Raw genomic sequence first — 20,343 nt, 5'->3', positions numbered from 1 at the left:
TTATTAAATCATAAATTATGATAAATATTAATTTTTTAATTTTAATAGGAAATAATAAATATTTTAAAAGCTATATAAAAAGGGATTTTTAATTAATTGACAACTTAAAAAGGTAATTCTAGTAGCATATGATTTAGTTGACAAACAATTGTGGTCTTTAAATATGCGAGTAAAAGTATCTTCAAGTTTAATTCAACAAAAAAAATATCTTCAAAATGAAGTCTGTCTATATAAAAAAACGAGAAAAATCAATCTCTAATAAATTTTAGTACGCCAAAAAACGAATATTGTTATCTGATTTTGGAATAAAAAATATCTCCAATTTAAATTAATATAAAACCTGTATAAAAAAACAAATATGTTTCATTATTATCTTTTTTATATATATGTTTAATGTTGATTTAATTTCATAATATTACCAACATTATGTTTTATGAAAAGAGGAAAAGAGAATAAAGCAGTATCATGGAATATGATGTGAAGTTGTTCCCTCAGGCAGAAACAAAGAAGGTATGGTCCTCTGGAGTACACCACACGTCGTCGTTTTCTATACTAACCTTTTGTTGATTTGTAGTTCACTAACATTACCAACATATCGAGAAAAAAAAAATGAAAATGCGATTTGATTAGTAGCAAGTGATTGTACAGATATTTATATATTTTTAAATTAAGTGAAACTAAAACTTAAAATATATATTTAAAATGACCAGATAAATATGAACAACTCATTTAAAACAAAATAAATTTTATCAACGTAGAAAAGTTATATAACACTGTTTAATTAACCAGAAATTAAAACACTTTTTGTTTATATGTCGATTCAATGCGTAAGTGTCTATATCTAATCCACTCTTATGTTGGGATTTATATTCTTAAGCAGGGACAAGAAGGGAAGGTCAAAAGGATTGTGGTTAAATCATATTTGTTAATCTTTTTACAAGTAGGAGTTAACCATGGTCTCCTTAATGGTCATTTTTGCTACTGTCTTGTAATATATCAGTACTCCTTGTACTGCTTTATATTTATATATATTTTATTTGGTTGATAATAAAAATATAATCCACTCTTATAATACCTATTGAGCCATTTTTTTTCAAAAGGAAAACAAATTATATTTACTCCTTTTTTGTGGCTCTCATTTTGTTACATATATTTTATGAAACTTTATATTAAATTAATAGATTTTCGGATATTTTAATCAATATTTAATTTTTCTATTAACATTTTACAACTCAACATTAAAAAAAAAATTCTATAAGGAAATTATTTTTAATACTTTTCAAACTAAATGATATGAGTCATTTTTTCTTTTAATCTGTATTTATATATATATGAATAAATATAAAGAAAACATATAAAGAATGAAAATAATTAATCGTATCCGTTGAATTAAATTAGACTATTAGAATTAACGTCTCACATGACTTGTTTCTCTAACAATCGTTTTTGATCAATTTTCTTTGTTAATGTAAGTATGATAATTTATATTTTTTTGGTCATAAAGCAGTTAACCAGAATAGGTAAAGTATTAATAAAACATTCTCCACAGCAGATTTCACCCCTTTATTTCTTCTCAACATATTATTTTGATCCCTCAAAACGCATCAAATGACTAGCAGTCACCCAATTCTGAAATCCTCTCTCGGATTCGCTATCCACTAAATAAAAGAATAGCTGAAATCAACCAACACCACAGAGAAAATAAAATACGATGCAGAAGTTGTTCTTTGTCATCTCTGAACATATAAGGAGAAAATAAGAATCATAAGATGCTATCCATGGACTCAAACCAACCAAATTGCAGGGATTTTCTGGATTAGAAGGTCATGGCGGGGAAATATAAATCCAATTTGGGCTTTTCTACAAACTAATCATATGGGCGGCAATGGCCTAGAGAGTAAATTAGACGCTGCTGTTAATTGTGATTTTTAGACAAACAGGTCATGTGAGCCATTAGTCAGATTTTAAGTGACTAATTTAATCTTAACCGTCTAATCTAATCTAAGACATGAGATCAATAATTTTCATGTCTAGTACTCTAGTATATTTTTTTAGTTTTTAGAGTAAATTACATCCGTATTTTTTTAAACTGCATCTCATATTTCTTTTACATTATTTTTATTTTTATCTTTAAGGTTCTCAATTAATATGTAGAGACGAAAATATTTAATAACAAATTAATAATTGATCTTAGATCTTTGTTAAAACAATACTAATTTTTTTTTTAATATTTAACTCTTATTTCATTGTTATTTTACTAACACTTCTAAAAAATATAATTCTAAATTAAGATATTATATCAAACACTTAATCATAAAAAATAAATATTTAAAAGAAAATTTATCAATCAAATGATTCAACGCATAAAAAAATTAAACTTAAAAGAAAAAGAAGAAAAAATGATGTTAACACATACATATCAAGTTGAAAATAGTATTATATCTTTTATGGAGTTAAAGAGAAAGAAGATAAAAATATTTTATACATAAATTTTCATTAAAAGTCATATAATTAACCTATACTTATTTTCTGTTAAATTATTAAATAATGTTTAAGAAGAAAAAATCAACATGTAATATCATCTAAACAATTCAAATATTTTTTTATAGAATAAAAAAAAAAGAAATATTAAGTTCAATTTAGAAAAAAAAACACATAATGCGAGCGTAAACTTTAATTTTTATTATATAAAATTGTATAAAAGTAACTGTATCATCATATCATATGTTTTATCCGAATACGCAAGATTGGTCTTATCAAAAGGTTATTATCAAAATACTTACTTTATAAATAATTTACTGACTACTGCATGTCCTGTTAATTTCAATAGAAGTTTTTCAAATCAATCAGGTTAAGTTTCGAATCGATAAATTTCAAGTTTTTTTTTATTTAAAGTTTTTGAATTTATACTATTTTTATTTGTTATTTTAATTTTTTATTTGTATTTTATTTATTTTAATTAAATATTTACACGTGATAATAATAATTCAATTCAAATCAATTATCTTTTTATGAAGTATTCGATTTAAATAAATCTAAAATTTTAATTTAATCAAGTTAATTCAATATAGGCTGAATATAAAATTTTAAAAAAATTCATTCTCCCTCATTTAAACAATTTGGATCAATATTTCCTTCTAATTTAACACTATTCGACCTATGACTCCAACATTATTTTTTATTTTACAAAAAAAATTACATTAATTTCTTAAAAAAATCACCAATGTTAATCATACCATATTTATCCTTGATCGAGGAATTAAAAAGTGTTAGAACAAATAATGGCTTACCCATTAAAATAAAATAAAAGAAAGTATACTTGATTATACAAATATTTTTAGTAGTGACAATGGATTTGGCATTTGCTGCAAGTTGTATTATAGGTTGAGTTGAATATTAAGGTAGTAAGATGAGACGTCAAGTTTGGATCTCTATCTCATTGTTGATTTAGTATTAAATTTCTATGTAGTTGTTGTTTGTAGTAATCATCAACTCACTCAGTTGCCGTAGGTTGTCGTGATCCATCACAACACTTTGTCACTGAAATTCAGAAAAATGGCATCAGCAATGTTTCGTAGGAACATCATCACCCACTACTCCAAGTTTGCTTCTTCTTTGTCTTCGTTGCCTCGCCATTCCTCAATCTACAACCCTCTCTCTATGTCTGTTTCTTCATTTCATAGCGAAAGTGTTGGTGGTGGTGGTGGGTTGCCATCTTCCATGCGTGGAGCTGTGTATTGGGAACCGAACAAGCCGCTAACCATCGAGGAATTTCACATGCCTCGCCCCAAGGCCGGTGAAGTTCTCATCAAAACAAAGGGTAAGGGTACCCTTCAATTCTTGTGCATCCGCAACGTTAATGGGAACAAGGGTCTTCCTCAAAATTCAATTTTTATTTATTTATTTATTATACACTGATATGATTCTGAGGGTGTGCTTTGTACAAGTCAAGTGAGAAATGGAAGAGCGTTAAAAAAAGAAAAAAAAAATTGAAACCCTCATGTAGAGTAGTCAACTTTTTAGATACTAACCACTCTGAGTGATTGTTTTCAAAGTATATATAAAAAAAAAAGAAAAAAAAAGAGGGGGCTGGGGAAGAATCATAGTGTTCAATGGAGGGAATGAGATGTGTTTTTGGGAAGAGGTTTCTTATTATTGAATCTAATTGTGTTATGGTGTAGCCTGTGGAGTATGCCACTCTGATCTACATGTTATGAAAGGTGAAATTCCGTTTACCAGTCCTTGTGTTGTGGGGCATGAGATTACCGGTGAGGTTGTTGAACATGGAGCACTCACTGACAGCAAAACCATAGAAAGGTGAAAGTTATTGGCAATGTCAAACTCTTTTGCTGCTACATTTTTTGTGTCGTGATGTTCTACTCAATGGAAATATAATTTATTCTAGATAATGACTAGTAGGAATGACAATTTTGCTTCTCTGTGTTTCAGGCTTCCAGTTGGATCTCGAGTTGTTGGGGCCTTCATCATGCCTTGTGGCAACTGCTCCTACTGTTCAAAGGTAAAATATTGTGTTAGACACTTCACTCTTATATGTTGACTGGATTCATGTTCATTGTTGATGTTGTCTCCAAATGTTATACAGGGCCATGATGATCTATGTGAAGCTTTCTTTGCCTATAACCGGGCAAAAGGAACCCTCTATGATGGTGAAACTCGACTCTTTTTTCGAAACAGTGGTTAGTATGATTTACCTATTATTTCAACCCTAACTATTGTTATTGCTACTTTTGCCCCATGTGTACTATCAGCAGCTGCAGTAGTGATTTGGATATTATTCGAAAGTCTTGTAATTTGACTTTTTTTATCTTATTTATTCATCACACTGCTACAAGCAGCACCACTGCAGACACCTGAGCTACTTTTTTCTTGATAGTATACACATACTGCTGATATTACTAATCCTGAAGCACTGCAACTTCCTTTCTCATCAAAGAAGGGCCTGTTCTCAATATTTTTCATTTATTATACAAGCTTAATTGTAATGAATTATAACTTCATGCTAAGGGTGTGTGTCTATTATTCCCATTTTTCTGTACTATGATATTCTATATTCAGCTAGTACAAATTTCAATGTTCTTCAAGTGCATTTATCCCTAATTATGGGATCATTCATTATTGAAAATTTGGAAAACTGAAAAAGTTTGCAATTTATAGGAAAACCAGCATACATGTATAGTATGGGAGGGCTTGCTGAATACTGTGTTGTGCCAGCAAATGGAGTGTCTGTGTTACCAGACTCATTGCCATATACAGAGTCTGCAATTCTAGGATGTGCTGTTTTTACTGCTTACGGCGCTATGGCTCATGCAGCTCAAGTGCGTCCTGGTGATTCTGTTGCTGTTATTGGAACTGGAGGTGTTGGTTCTAGGTAAATAATCAATTTTTGGAAGATTTTTATGCTTATAAATCTTCACCAAGCTGTGTCTATTGCCTTTTGTAGTTGTCTTATAATTATCTTGAGTTAGTAAGAAGAAAAAAACAGACAGTTCTTGTTTATGATATGCAAAACATTATATGTGCTAGCCACTAGGCAATTGAGAACTTGAGAATAGCTATATAAATTGTAGAAACCCCACTGATCACTGGATTGGTTGATACTCATTTACGGTATAGTTGGGAATCAGTAGATTTCCTATGTTGACTGTGTATCAGCTCTATTGGCTCTAATCAAATTGTGTTTCCTTTTAACATTATCACCCATTCCAGTTGTTTACAGATAGCTAGAGCCTTTGGTGCCTCAGATATAATTGCTGTGGATGTACGGGATGAAAAGCTACAGAAAGCAAAGACATTTGGTGCTACTCACACTGTAAATTCAGCAAAGGAAGATCCCATTGAAAAGATACTTGTATGCACATTTCTCTTTTGCCTCATTGTTTACATCTCTATATGTATCTACCTTGAATCAGAATTTGTTAGATGACTTCCATTAGAAAACTTTCAAAGCAAAAAACCTTCTATGGCTCTTGAGTGACTTCTATATCACATAATTTAAAAAGGATTTGCTGTGTATTTCAATATGTAAAAAGGAAGAGCAATTCATTCATTACATGTTTATATTAACCTTGACATGCTTAATGGTTTGTGTACACTACTAAATCACCTTTTTACACATACACACACGCTCTGCCTATTGACTCCTGACATGTCCGCTCAAAACTATCAGGGCATCATTCTGTTCACTTGAAAAGACCCCTTTTTTAATTGTTTGCAATAATCACACAGGAAATTACTGGTGGAAAGGGTGTTGATGTTGCTGTGGAAGCCTTGGGGAAACCACAGACATTTGCTCAATGTACACAAAGTGTGAAGGATGGGGGAAAAGCTGTGATGATTGGACTGGCACAAGCTGGTTCTTTAGGAGAGGTGGATATAAATCGGCTTGTTCGCAGAAAGGTGTGTTCTCTGTACTTATATACTTAACTGTTGTAAATGTGGTTGTTACCGGTACTCCCACATGTTAATGGTTACCAGTATTTTAAATTGTTTCTTATGATTATACCATATTGATGTTTGTTTTCTTAGCAACTTTGGCTTTCTTTTTTCCAATTTCTCTTCTTAGTAGTCTTTCTCTTTCCCTGGCCAAACAAGTTTGGCTTTGAAGGACTAAATAGTAGAAGGTTTTTTTTTTGTCAGCAACTAGAAAATAGAAGTAATTTGCCTTTACTTGAACGAACAGAACTGATTGAAGATGATCTTTCGGCTGAAATTGTACATGAAGCAAGCAAGGAATGTTTAGAGGGTTAAGATCATGATGCACAGAGTGGATACGTTCTAACTAACTTTAGAGGAGCCTTGTTTTATCTTAATACACCTTCAGTACCTAAAATGAATATATTCAAACATTACAGAGTCTTAGTTTATCAAACACACTCGTTTAATATTGATTTGAGTTTTGTTAACATGTGAAATTAAAATAGAAACTATTAACTGAAAAGTAAAGCATTTAATATATTGAAAATCCAAAAAGCATTCGATATTTTCTTCAAATACTAGGATATTTTAATCAGGGATAACAAATGCTTCTTAGCCTGTGTAGGACGCATGTTAACAAAACCTGTTTGTTTTCCGTAATGTTAATGATTGTATTCTCTTTTCATCTAAACATGTTAAATTCATATTTGAGCAGATACAAGTTATTGGCTCCTATGGGGGCAGGGCAAGGCAAGATCTTCCAAAGTTAATTAGACTGGCAGAAACAGGTATCTTCAATCTTGGCCATGCTGTTTCAAGAACATACACTTTTGAGGAGGCGGGAAAAGCATTCCAAGATCTCAATGAAGGAAAAATTGTCGGTCGAGCTGTGATTGAGATAATATAGCTCTATATTCCCAGAAATGCTTTTCTGCAGCAGCAATAGCTATGCTTTTCACACCCCACAAGATATACATGCTTTGGAGTTGCAAGGTGTTGGTACCCTGAGAACATAAATAAATAGATGTCTTCTGATGTTTCATTGCAGGGGCATGTTCAAATGAAAACTGTTTTTCTTTTTGTGCATTTCTTTGCTTCTAACTCATGTAATCAGGTAGGTACACCAAGGTGAAGAATAATAGTCTCTGAATGCTCATCATTGGCGTGTCGTAAAACTGATGATGAAAATGCAGGAAAATAACAGAAAAGCTAGAGATGCTCCAAGAAAGTAAATTAAAAAAAAATGTTTCCGACATAAATTTATGTGCAGATTATGGGTGAATGCGGCTTTTACTTTTTAACTTAACGTACTTGAGCACCCAAATTCTTGAAAATCCATTGTTAAATAATTATTGCATCTCCAAAATGTCAAACAGGATCCTAATTCACATTTGTTAGTTGGTACTCTCCAAGGTATAGATTTAAATCCTAGTGGTCAGCAGTCCCACTAAACAACTCCATAAACTTAACAAACTTGATGATGTTAACATACCTTAAAAATTATTCGAAACATATATCCAATGTTAATTTTTAACTTTCCAAACTCCATAACAATACAACCAAAAGTAGAGAAAACCAATATTGATTAATGGTTTACTTTGTCAAAGTTTACACGATCACAGGAATTTGATTAAAAGAATTTACCTATGATTCAACTACATACCCGATCCAGATCATGTCAAAACACCAATTAAATTAGTGTAACCAAGACCTAGAAGTCTCGCTTATTGGATTTTTGGTTCAATTTTTAAAATACTGCTGCTAAGAATTTTTTCAGTTTGACAAGCACGGTCTCGTTCAATGGTCATTCCTTTCCAAAGAGATTCCCTAATGCCCAGGAGATAAAAGTGAGTTGTGTTCATGTAAGAAAATCCTAAAGGATACATACATGTGCCCTGGCAGTACTGGAATAACTTATCCTTGCTACCACAATAAAACAGAGGGAGTAACACGGCATTCAATTTTGCAGTTTCAGATATTATTGAATCGAATAATAAGTAATGTACAAAATTTCTGAAACAAGCACACACATGCTTGTCGATCATCCAAAAATGGATCGGAAAACTACTTAATCTCTATTACTGTGAAGGCAATGAATTAAACTCAGCTCCTTTAAAAGTGCCAAGTTCCATTTGTTTGAAGGTAACTTTACTGAATTTCCCCTTGCACCTCCTATTCTTCTTTATAGTACTTGTTTCTATATCTGAGGCAAGCATCGGAGGGGTTCTGCCTAGGTTGAGCTCTAACACGAGTAGACCTACGAAGCACAGACTCATCTACAAACCTGTGCATCAAATCCTTCGATGTTTTCTGGAGTTCTGAGCTGAAAACATAGAAATAAAAGGAATGAATCTAAAAAAACAAGGGAGGGAAAAATAAAAAATAAAACTTCAAGAATTAATAAAGTGAACACGGAGAGACCTTAGAAGCATCCTTCTACATAAGTAGAACATTGCAAACTAACATCACACATACAACAGCAAAATTTTATCTGCTAACAGTATAAGAGACCTTAGAAGCATATGTGCACATTGGACAAGTCGAAAAACCAAAGCTTCTGCTGAAGTATGTATGATATAACTTAATTACTATGCAAATAGAAAACAAGAGAAAAAGCTATCTAGGTAATCATACATTGAAAAACAAATCTGACTCACCATATTGTATTATAATATTTTTCTAGATGCTTTTGCAGTGCCCTTTCCCGCTCACCCTTGCAATTCAGTGAACTCATCAATGTATCAAGCTATTCAAGCAAGCCAACAGAAAATTAGGAAAGAAAAATGTGGACAGATAACAATGGAAATATAGAAGGCTGTTTTCATCTAGTTACCTCTTCCTTACTGCTGTAGTATCCCCAATTCTTGGAGTCACAGCTTTCAACAAATATCCTCCCATAGCGACAGAACCACCAATACCTATTGTGATCTCTGTCCTTACCTAATGGGCTTCTACGAATAAACCGTTTCTCCATCTCCCGTTCGAAATATTCTTTCTGCAATAGGCAATGTCAATAAAAGATCAATTTAAGGAACAGACAACAATCTAAACAGGGAGATAGGCAGCACCCTCTGTTCTTTACTATTCTTCTCTGATGAATCCTTATCAGCCTTCAACTGTTTCGGTGATTCCTTTCTGGATAATTCTTTTCCATTTTCCGTTGGTTCTTTCAGCTCTGAATTTAACTTCTTAAGTGTCTTTTTCGGAGCAGGATTTAAATGCTTGATCCCACTACAAATTCATTTTTAAAAGGAAATAAAGTGAAATGTAATAACCACCAAATAGAATAAGCCAATAAGGTATTTTGTAGATATATATTGGCAAGCAGAAACAGCACACATGATAAAATCTAACCTTCTACCCAATGGATCGTTTTGCCCTGATGGTTCTATCTCTATAATTCTTTTCTCTCCCACGTCTCCATTTTGTATACCGTGAATATTATTTGCTAGGACATTTGCACCGTTTAGATGCCCATCCACAAATCCATTGCTTTCTGACTCAGCTTTCATCCGCTCCTTTTCTTCTCTTCTCCTCCTACCATTTTCCAATGCTTCTTCCCTTCTAGTGGCCCCAAGTGCCTGCCGCTGTTCAATAATCTCATCTAACTTTTCCCTGAATATTGCAGTTTCAAGGGCTCGATTGACCAATTCGCCTAAGATTTTTAATTTAGCACTGGCATCTACAAGGCCATAATGTCCCCGTTTTATAGTTGTTTTATGTTGCCGTAGTTCAGGAATATTGATCATCTCTAGAAAATGACATAAATATTCTGTCCAATTATTGGTTGTAATCTGGAAATAAAAATGAATGAGACATTGTCAGTTTGTCACATTAAAAACAATGATGAAAAAACCATTCACCAAGTCACAAAGGAAACCGGGATAGGAAGAAGAAATGTTCAACTAGGGTCAAGCCATCTCACGAAATATGGACAATTATCTATAGCTGATACTAATAGTCTAATACTAACAAAAAATAAATGTAAGTGAGATGGTAACCTTAGACTTCAGTTTTCGGTTCTTCACAACCAAGGAGTATTCATCCTTATCTTTGATGAGAAGTCGAAAAAGTGCTGCATGAGATTCCATAAGGAGAGCCACATTGCTATCCTTATGGCAGATTGCAAATTCAAAATCTTCTAGAGAGTAGGGGCTCAGCTGCAACAGTCTACCAAAGGAACTAAGAAAATCCCAAACCATCAAGAGTTCCCCTACACAACTCATTGGAATATTGAAGTCTTTTGCTGGAGAAGGACGATCAGTGAATACAGGATCATCTGGACTAGGCGTCACCAATAGATCATCAATGGGGTATTTGATTGCTTCATCATTGTGTTGACCATTTTCTGGAAAATTTGTGGTTTCAGAAACCTTTTAGATAAAATTGAATCACAAGGGTAAGGGGTTTCATGATTTTTTTGTTAAAGAGATATTATGTATAATTATAGCTATATGATGTAAAGGGAAAATATATCAGACCGTTGTAGTTTCTAAACCATAAGAGAAAATGCTTTCTACATAGTACATAGGTAAACAACAAGAAGAGATGCACCTGCACTGCAGTCCCACCACACCATCCAATTCCAACAAAATAAAGACAAAGAGGAGATAAGGGAGAAAAATTAATTCCATAACTCCAAGCCTTATGGTAAGTATTTTATCAGGAAACAAATGAATTAAACAACTTCACACAATAAAAGGACAGAACCAAATTAGCATGCGGTCAACAATGATTTCAATCTCTAAAGTCTAAACTCTACCTTTCTCTTGGCTAGAATCGTCAACTTGTGCGCCATCCAACTTCTTCCTTTTACAGTTATCAGTGTCTTCCAGTGATTCCTAAACATGACAAATTTAGGACAGAAAATAATGCAATAAAATTCATTAACAAAATAATAAACAAATCATAAAAGCCATATATTAGGATATCTAAACCATGTTCCTATACTATCTCATTTATCAATAATATAATACTTCTATAGAAGAGCATAAAGAAATAGAAACTTTCATATTTTCCTTATCCTATCTACCTCGTTTTTCCTTTTCTTGGAGCAAACTAAAAGTCCATATTTGTAGAAAACCCTTCCTTGTAAGTCCTCAGGAATGTCAGTTGATATTCCATGATTTTTTGCTAGCTCATCATGTAAAACCCAAGGGGCATTCCGATATGTAGACTCACGAATAAAAGACTTCAAAATATTTCTACTAAAAAGCGGCTTCTTATGCACCAAATCTTCTGCGCTGACTTCTGCTTGTTCTCTAATATTCTTGTTTTTGTCAAGCCAAGCTACCTCATAAGAGACTGTGTCAACTCCTTTCTGAATGACTTTTAATATTTTGCATGGATGAACTCCATCATCCTTTTTCCCATGTAGTTCAGCACCCACAAACAAACATTCCTGCAATTTCTCAGCAATAGAATCAGCAAGATCCTTCAAAGGGAGCATACCTGCAAAAACAAAAGATCACTGATCAGTCCACTACAAAGTGTAAAATATTGCAAAACTTTGGATGAAAAGCAATGTATAATCAAACTTGAATCAACAGGTGGTATATTTATCAATAACATTACATGTAGCAATTCGTAAACATGTATGGCTTTTGTAGTTGAGAATCTCAATTCTCAGAAGCATTTCTTTTACTATTTTTCATAACTGTTCACAAAACACATTTTAAGGAGTCATAACTCCAAACAACTTTTGCTAATCACTTAACCACTTCTAGTTTATATCTGCAAGTGCAGCCAGCATTATAGCTCAAATAGTCAAAAGTCTAATATAATGAACAAAAATATATGATATACCTCAGATACAAGGAGAATAATCAAAATTATCATTGCTCACAATGTCAATTAGGACTTCTCTAAGAAAAACAGAAGTCTTTATATTCATCCAAAAGATAAACCTAGGACATTAGAAATATTCATGTGCAGAACAAAAAGAAATATCTGCAGAAATGCATAAAGGAAAAAAAAAAAAAAAAAAATATATATATATATATATATATATATATATATGCATAATTGTATCAACATATATTTCTTCATCACAGAACTCAGAAGAGAATAGCTCTTACTGTATTGAATAATGCTTAAAGCAACAGTCATCAGTTCTTTAGGAAACTGTTGAACTTTCTCGGTAGCAAGTTGTTCAGACACCAAAGCCTCTTCATAAGTCAAGCCAGTTTTTCCAGTGACTTTACACATCCAAACCCTCTGGCGGTATAGATTCAATTGCTTCAAATAATCACTACTCCATGTTAAGGAACCATTATCTCTCATTGCCGGGACTAAGTATGAAATAACAAAGACATATATTATTAACTAATTCACTTTGCAACAACTAGCCTAAAATGCTAAAAAATTAGACAAACCAATCAATGTATTTTAACCACTTTCAAGTTAAAGACAGTTAAAAAGCAACAATGCCAAAAGTAAAAAACAACAATAGATAACTATATAGGATACTGATAATCTTGAAAGATTTCTTTCGTAAACCGAATTTGGTAAACAGGCTCATATTGCTTCAAATCCTCAGGAGGCTCGGCCAAGGCCAAAGGCTTTCTCCTTATAAGTGGCATTGCGGAAGAACCTCAGTTCTCATCAAACAGAGAATTGTACCCTACACCGACAATTTGACAGAACAAAAACCAGTCAGTGGCATGACCTTAGCAGTTCCGTTGATTAGGGGGCAAAAAATAAAAGAATCTCAACAGTTCTGGAACAAGCAATGAGCAACCACAACACAGAAGCCACTCAAATAGTATATCTCAGCACTGCAGTTAGTTATAACTGTCTGAATTATCTTTAAGAAAATCACAAAATCTGAATATTGATAAAGAATATTACAAAGGAAGGGAAGAAAAAAAAAAGTGTCTTCATTGTTTTCTATTTGATCTCCTTCCTCAATCACAAGCAGCTTAAAAACTAAACAAGATGAAAAATATGACCAGTCTAACCCAAAACAAGCAGATAAACTTTCCTCACTAAAATACACAACTTTGAACCAAATAACAATCTCATGTCATTCAAACTCACTCGTCGCAGCTACTATTCTCAGAAGCAAGAACCCTAAGAAAATCCCAAATACTAAAATTGATAATTTAACAACAAAAACCAATCCACAACAATCTTCACGACAAAATTGAAAAACACCACAAAAGCCAAATCTAAAACCAATGCAACATACTAAAAAAGCAACAAGAGGTTGAGACAAAACCCCAAAAGACGTCGGTTCCAAAACCCAAAAAACAAAAAAAAAAGGGGGAAAAGACGACAATTACACCTTTTTTTCAAGTAATGCACGCTACGTAAAGCCCAATATTGAATATCGAAGCGTAGAGCATCGTAGAGTCCCATGAAGAAACCCCGACGCAAGAGGATAGAAGAAAACCCTAGAATGAGACCCTATTAGGGATCTCATAATAACGCGTAAACTCTCGGGGCAACGAAATACGCAAACGCCACTGCAAAACGCGGCACGGAATGTCCAAAACGCAAACAGAGAAAGGAACGAAGGCGCCATCCCGCAGTCACGAGAAACACCGAAACCAAAACGAAGATAAATCTCGAATCGGCGAAAAAAACCCAGTTCCCGCCACAACCAAATAACAGTTGAAAATTAAATAAATAAGTCAAAAGTTGCAGAGTGGAAGAGAGAAAAAGTGTGTGCTGTGTGTGAAATGCGAAGAGAGAGAGAGAGAGAGAGAGAATCTTACAGTGAAGAAGTTTGGTGAATGTTTGAAGGGAGAAGCGAAGCGAGACAGTTGAGTTGTGTCGTGTGTTCGTTTTCTTTTGTATATTCGGAATTGCGAGCGAAGAAGTTTCTAACGTTTTCGCTCTCCCCTCCTTGTGTATGGGAAAAAACACACACTTCTCTTTTTTTTTTTTTTATGTACTTGTAAGTTGTAGGAATAATAAATAAAGAATATATTTCTATTTCCATGGCAAATTTGCAATTGCACCCCTGCTAATTTAATATTGTGGCCCTCGACTCCGACACGTGTTTATTCTCGCTGCATCTTGTGGAATTCAAATTTCAAGTTTTCAACCCAACATTTACGGTGATCTTGGGATTTAATGCTTGAGTTAGTCTTTTGGGTTTAAGTAATTATTATTTTCCACCTTAATTATAATATTTTTTTCAATTAATTTAGGTCTCTTAATAAAAATAATTATTATATTAATTTATCAATTATTTATATTACAATTTTAAATTTTTTTTTATTTACGTAGTTGATTTTCATTAATGTTTAGAGAAAAAATGATTAAGTAAAGATATGTAAAAAAATAATTAATATATTTAAAAATTATAAAAAAATCTTATAAAAAGAGAAAAATAAATTTTTAAAAAAGATTTTATAATTAGAAAGAGAGGAAATAATTAAAGCATTGGCATTAACTAAAAAGGACTGTAAGTTAAGAAACACAACCTAGCATAATTTAGCAAATATGAACTTCTCTGTTTTGTGAATGAGCTTGTGTTGTTGGACTGGGTGAGATTATTAATTAAGGGAGGACCATGAGGGGCAAAGCAGAAGAGGCCAACGAGGTTGCACTAATAAATACAATAATTAAAGTGAAAAAGAATTACTATGATTTTGTTATGGGACTATCCCTTACACCAAAGAGTCGGGATTTCATATGAGCAATAGTTGTCAAGTTAAATTAACTAAGTTAGCACATTTTCTTTTAGTTAAGACCATTTTTTTATGGTAGAAAGGTTAGGGCCATACAAGACAAATGGATTGGAGATTCAATGGAAGTTTTGAACGACAATTATGCCCAACATCTGAGGCTAGAAGAGATTATGGTGATGGATTTGATTGTTGGAGAATCAAATCATTGGGATAGAGCAAAAATTGATGGGATCTTTCCAGCAAGAGTAGCTGCTCAAAGATAAATTGGTACGGAGATATACAAGAGATGGGAACTATACATAGAAATCTGGGTATATGGTGGCAAAAGGTGACTCTCATGGAAGTCATGCATCAACTAGTGCAGTTCCAGGAGATTTTGAAAGTAAAGACAGTCCCAGAGTGTAGTAACTTGATTTGGAGGGCGTGTAAGGGGATATTACCAATGAAGAACAATATGATGAGAAGAAAGATTTTTGAAGATTCTTAGTGCCTAGTGTGCGGGGATACGGAGGAAACGATAAAGCATGATACTGATCAGGCCCTAGCTACGTACAACAACACTTTTTCCTACCCTCTGACTATGATCCTCTCTGATTGTTGAATCATTAGCTTTTAAATGGAGCATTCAAGTGGTTGCTCATATGTGTTTTTCCCACACATTTTTGAAACTGATAGCCAAATGTTACATGAACTTTGGAAGCGCAAAAGTACACATGACCTCTCTTATGCTGCCAGATTTCTCAACGAGTGTGGAACTTTGTCTCACGTAGGTTTCAACATCCCACTCTCTTTCACAAAAGGAGTTGAGAATATGGTGGCGAACCATTTAGCCATGCTAGTTTTTCTGTTTACCGAGAACTGTTGGTTGGTTGGAGGATATGCCCCAACAAATTTTATCTTTAATACAAGCTGATGTAATGGCCTTGGATGACATTTCTTTTGCTGAATAAAATGTTATCTTTAACGTAAAAAAAAAAAAAAAAAAAAAACAATTTTTTATGTGTTTTAGTATGCTCAATTATATGTAGGTGAAATTGTTAGATTGCATTGGGATTCTCATTTCTACCATTTCTTATCAATGATTTCCCAATTCACTTAACAGTTAGGGAGGGCATTTCAAAAAGCCTCGGGGACACATTTAGATCTCAACACAACCTTTCATTTGCAAATTGGTAGAGACAAAATAGACTAATTAGATGTTGGAGGGTATGTTATGGGCATGTGTGTTAAATTTTGGGGTGATTGGGATAAACATTTTCCCGTGATAGAATTTGCTTATCATAATATTTATCAAAGCAAATATTTAAATGAAATATTTTGAATAACTTTTTGGAGGACAAAGTAGATCATCAGTCGGATGGTTTGAATTAAAAGAGACTAAATTTTTATGGCCAAATTTAGTACTAGAGTCTTTAGAAAAAGGTTAAAGTGATTCGAGAAATATTATTGGCAGCTCAAAGTAGGCAAAAAATTTATGCAGATTGTTGTCATTTAAAGTAAGAATTCATGGTAGAAAATCAAATATTTGTGAGTCTCACCGCACGAAAGGGATGGTAAGTTTTGGAAAGAAAGGAAAGTTTAGCCCACAATACATGGGTTCATTTGAAATCATGCCAATTGCAAAAAAAATAAGGACATATAGGTTAGCTTCCAAGGGAAGCAAATTAGCTCCCACTTCTAATGCCTCGGAAGCAAAGTTGCACACATATTTCCTTTTGAAGAAAAATGTCCCATTTCTATGTAGATGTGTTAATCGTCATTATGACATGTTAAGACTGTCTGTGTCCTAAAGATGACAAAAATGGATGAATTTGATACGCTCGCTAATGTGGAACTTAAACTTTAAATTTTGAGCCAAAATTAAAATAGGTTTTTTTACCCTAAATCAATCATGTCCCAGTGTGGGTTTAGCCCATAAAAACTTGTCGAACAACCTAAAACAATTTGACTTTTACTACACTTAGGCTTCACTTTAGAGGTTCAATTTCAATTTTTGAGGGTTCATATTGTTATAACTAGCTATTTGCGTTGGGCTAGCTCACATTAGGTTAGGAAGTCTATTTTGTCACCTCTATGTGTCCCCTTATTGTTGTATGTGTTTGTATGCTAAAAGGCTTTGGTAGGCTCTAAAACCTTTCTCCATTAGGCTTGAGTCTTTAAGGCCAACTAGTTTTGGTAATTCTTCTAGGCGATTGAATAGTGAGTGTGTTTCTTGTGCTTCAAGTTATTCATGGTTTGTTAATTTGGAAGGAAGGATCATATATCAACAACATCGACCAGTAAAAAAAAAGACTTTTTAAGCACAAGCGTTTGTTGAAGTCGACATGTTCGATTAGACAATTCAATATACAACGTTAATGTCGCAATCACAACCACAGTGGAACAATGAAAATAAATTAAATATAAGGAGTTACCACCATAGTTTATTAAGGTAAAACCCATGGAAAAATCCTAAAGAAAAGGCCTCAAACCAAAAATGAATTTAGGAGACAATTACATGTAGGAAGGTATTCACATCCTAAGACATTTGTTATAAAAATATTCCTTGGTATGTAGATAAAAGATATCCCACAAAAAATAAACCACAATGATGAGTGACCAAACATGTAATTTTTAAATTTATATTATTAGAGATATAAGGCTAGACTAATGGTTGGAAAGATGCAAGGGTAAAGAGAGAAAAAATAGGTTATGAGTTCAAATTCCTCCTCTGACATTTATAACAAATTAACATTTACCAATAACAAATAATTTGAATCTAATGGGCACAAAAAAAAAGTGTCAACAACAAAGAGTTATAAAGCATAGACAAAAAAAAAATAACAATAAAAAAGTAATAAAACAGAGAAAAGGAAAATAACAATGAAAAGTAATAAAACATATAGAAAAATAAAGATAAAATTGATGAACTTACCTCGAGACGACCATGATGTGTACAGTAATAGTTTGGGGCTCCAAGAGAGAAAACTACTAAGCCTGCACTTTTGGGATGAATTTATTGGTTAATGGTCTCTTCCTTATACAGGGTAAAGAGCGAATACTTAAGGGTAACTTGCCTAATGTGAGACTTCTTAAGTGAAGGAAAATAAAAGTGAAAGGAATGTGGGACTAGGTTTGTAACATGATTAAATAACCTAATTTGGGGTTGATTTTCATTAAGATAGAACTTGTTTTTTGGTGTATTTGGTAGAGACATGAGTCCTAGATCTTTCTCCAAACTTTCCAATTACACAATAAAATACTTCAAACAATATTTTGGAATAAGATTCGTTGATGTATCTACTGTGGAAAAGTCTTGCCAACACAAAAAAAAAAAAAAAATAGTACATTGTAAATTATACAAATATCATTGGTCAATAGTTTATGTAACATATGAGAAGTAAACATAAGGATGACATATATAAAATTAGAAAAATGCTATAATTCTTTTTTATTGTAGAAAAAAACAAGTAAAAAGAAAAACCAAAGTAACATGTACTAAAATTTTGGGAGGAGTATAGAAAAGTAGCATGTTTATATATTGCAATTTAATAAACTTACAAATTTTTTTTAATCTTTTTTGCTTTTTATAATTTTGATGAATTTTTCAATAGCCTATAAAGCAACCTTCAATGTTGTCTTTCATTTAATTTAAGTCTCCCAAAAGCTTTAGATATCAACATCCAATTGGACAATTTTGTACTCACGTAATAAAATCATAATAATAAAATAGAAATAACTAATATTACTAGTAGTTTAGAATGCATATGAGGACCAAAAGCTAACAAAAAATATATGATATATGAAAGTAAATCATAATAAATAATATATATTAAATAATCACATTAATTATATATAATAAACTAATAATGATAGTAATAAAATATGATAAATTATTTAAAGCATAACACATATATAATACAATAAACTAAATAATAATAATAAACTAAATAAAGCAAAATATGTAATATAATAAAATAATAATAATAATAATCATATATGCTTTTTTATGTGTGGTATGAAATTTAATTTTTTTTTTTAGTAAATGGGTCATGTGGTGATTGGTTCGACCATTGACTTCTACTGGATGACTATAACTGAATCAGATTTTAAAATTATGTCGTAATGACATTTTCTTTATGTTCATTAGATGACTTACATTTCCCGTCACTGGCATATATGCAGATTTTATAATTTATTATAGAGATGAACGATATGCTAAGATCTCCACGATATTTTCTGTTTCATACTTGACTTCCACATATGCAGATTTTTCATATTATAGAGACGACCGATACTCAAGTAACGAATAAAAATATGAAAACAATTATGAACATATGAAGGATAGACAGACATGTTATACAACTCGTTCTGTGTAATTTAAGTTCTCTGCTGCAGGTAGACGGGCTTATAGAATATTATACTGTATTTCGGAAATTGATGGGATGAGAGCTTGCATTATGCAATTGTTGAGAATTTTGGGAAAGGAAAAAGGGTCCAATATGTGTTGATGAGAAGGGTTAGAAGCCATTAACCATCCAACGTGTGGCATGCATGCTATGACCAGACACAGTGACATACTTAATTACCGTTAGTGAAAACTTGAAGGCTATTGAAAAAAGGGGAGCTGGGAATCTTGCTATATATATGACATTTTTGGCCAACTCGATCCTTAGCTATTATTGATATTGATTTTGACCCGACTCTTTTCCTGTTCATCCTTAATTGCATGTCGTCTTATTTATAATTATTATCACTTGAGTATACAAGAGATATTGATGCGGTCGTGCCTAATTAGTTATATATATATATTATATAGGTCATCTTGAATGCCTATTCAATTGGCAAAAGCATACATAGAATACGCTTATCTCAATTAAAGTATGATCTTCTCAAACAAACGTAATTTTTCTCGCTGTCAAAGGCTCAAAATCTGAATTAGGTTTTGCATGCATGGCGTTGAAAATGAAGAAGCTCACTAGTAGTATAAATGTCATGCTTATTCTGATTATCCGTGGAAATTTATCCGATTTTGGAGTTTTGTGGCGAGTTTAATTATTTATTGGTCATGGTTTTTGGGACACCAATATGATAGCCGTTTTCCACAAATTGCAACTCCGCGGAAATCACTTTGAGTGGCTTATGATTAGCTATACGTAAATATATATTAGTTTAACAAATTTATAATTAAGACAATACCGAATGTACGATAAATACAAACACGGAAATTTCGCTATGGTAATCCCCATTGACTGTTGTCTTGTTTGATTTCGAGTTTAATTTATTCGGT

The 20,343-nt window shown here is 32.5% G+C and overlaps 2 protein-coding genes across 3 annotated transcripts; one reads left to right on the top strand and one right to left on the bottom strand.

Moving 5' to 3' along the window:
• The first annotated feature begins 3,369 nt into the window (after positions 1-3,369).
• Positions 3,370-7,702, top strand: LOC114420951 (alcohol dehydrogenase-like). Its single transcript, XM_028386672.1, has 8 exons — positions 3,370-3,820; positions 4,182-4,317; positions 4,450-4,519; positions 4,604-4,697; positions 5,176-5,389; positions 5,728-5,869; positions 6,247-6,417; positions 7,151-7,702. Exons 1-8 carry the CDS (start codon positions 3,556-3,558, stop codon positions 7,340-7,342), a joined length of 1,284 nt encoding a protein of 427 aa, XP_028242473.1. The 5' UTR covers positions 3,370-3,555; the 3' UTR covers positions 7,343-7,702.
• A 679-nt stretch (positions 7,703-8,381) lies between these two features.
• Positions 8,382-14,314, bottom strand: LOC114420950 (DDT domain-containing protein DDB_G0282237-like). Of its 2 annotated transcripts, none has more exons than XM_028386670.1 (11): positions 14,154-14,314; positions 12,904-13,057; positions 12,513-12,685; positions 11,468-11,886; positions 11,198-11,276; positions 10,437-10,783; positions 9,790-10,229; positions 9,504-9,666; positions 9,269-9,430; positions 9,093-9,181; positions 8,382-8,758 (listed from the first exon to the last, which is right to left on the bottom strand). In XM_028386670.1, exons 2-11 carry the CDS (start codon positions 13,014-13,016, stop codon positions 8,608-8,610), a joined length of 2,136 nt encoding a protein of 711 aa, XP_028242471.1. In that variant the 5' UTR covers positions 13,017-13,057; positions 14,154-14,314; the 3' UTR covers positions 8,382-8,607. The 2 variants fall into 2 exon arrangements, with proteins under 2 accessions (XP_028242471.1, XP_028242472.1); XM_028386671.1 differs by lacking the exon at positions 14,154-14,314 and adding an exon at positions 13,721-14,041.
• Positions 14,315-20,343: the final 6,029 nt, after the last annotated feature.

Source organism: Glycine soja, chromosome 8, assembly GCF_004193775.1.
Source record: "Glycine soja cultivar W05 chromosome 8, ASM419377v2, whole genome shotgun sequence".
In the NCBI taxonomy this organism is placed as follows: domain Eukaryota; kingdom Viridiplantae; phylum Streptophyta; class Magnoliopsida; order Fabales; family Fabaceae; genus Glycine; species Glycine soja.
This window is presented reverse-complemented; position numbering and strand designations above follow the sequence as displayed.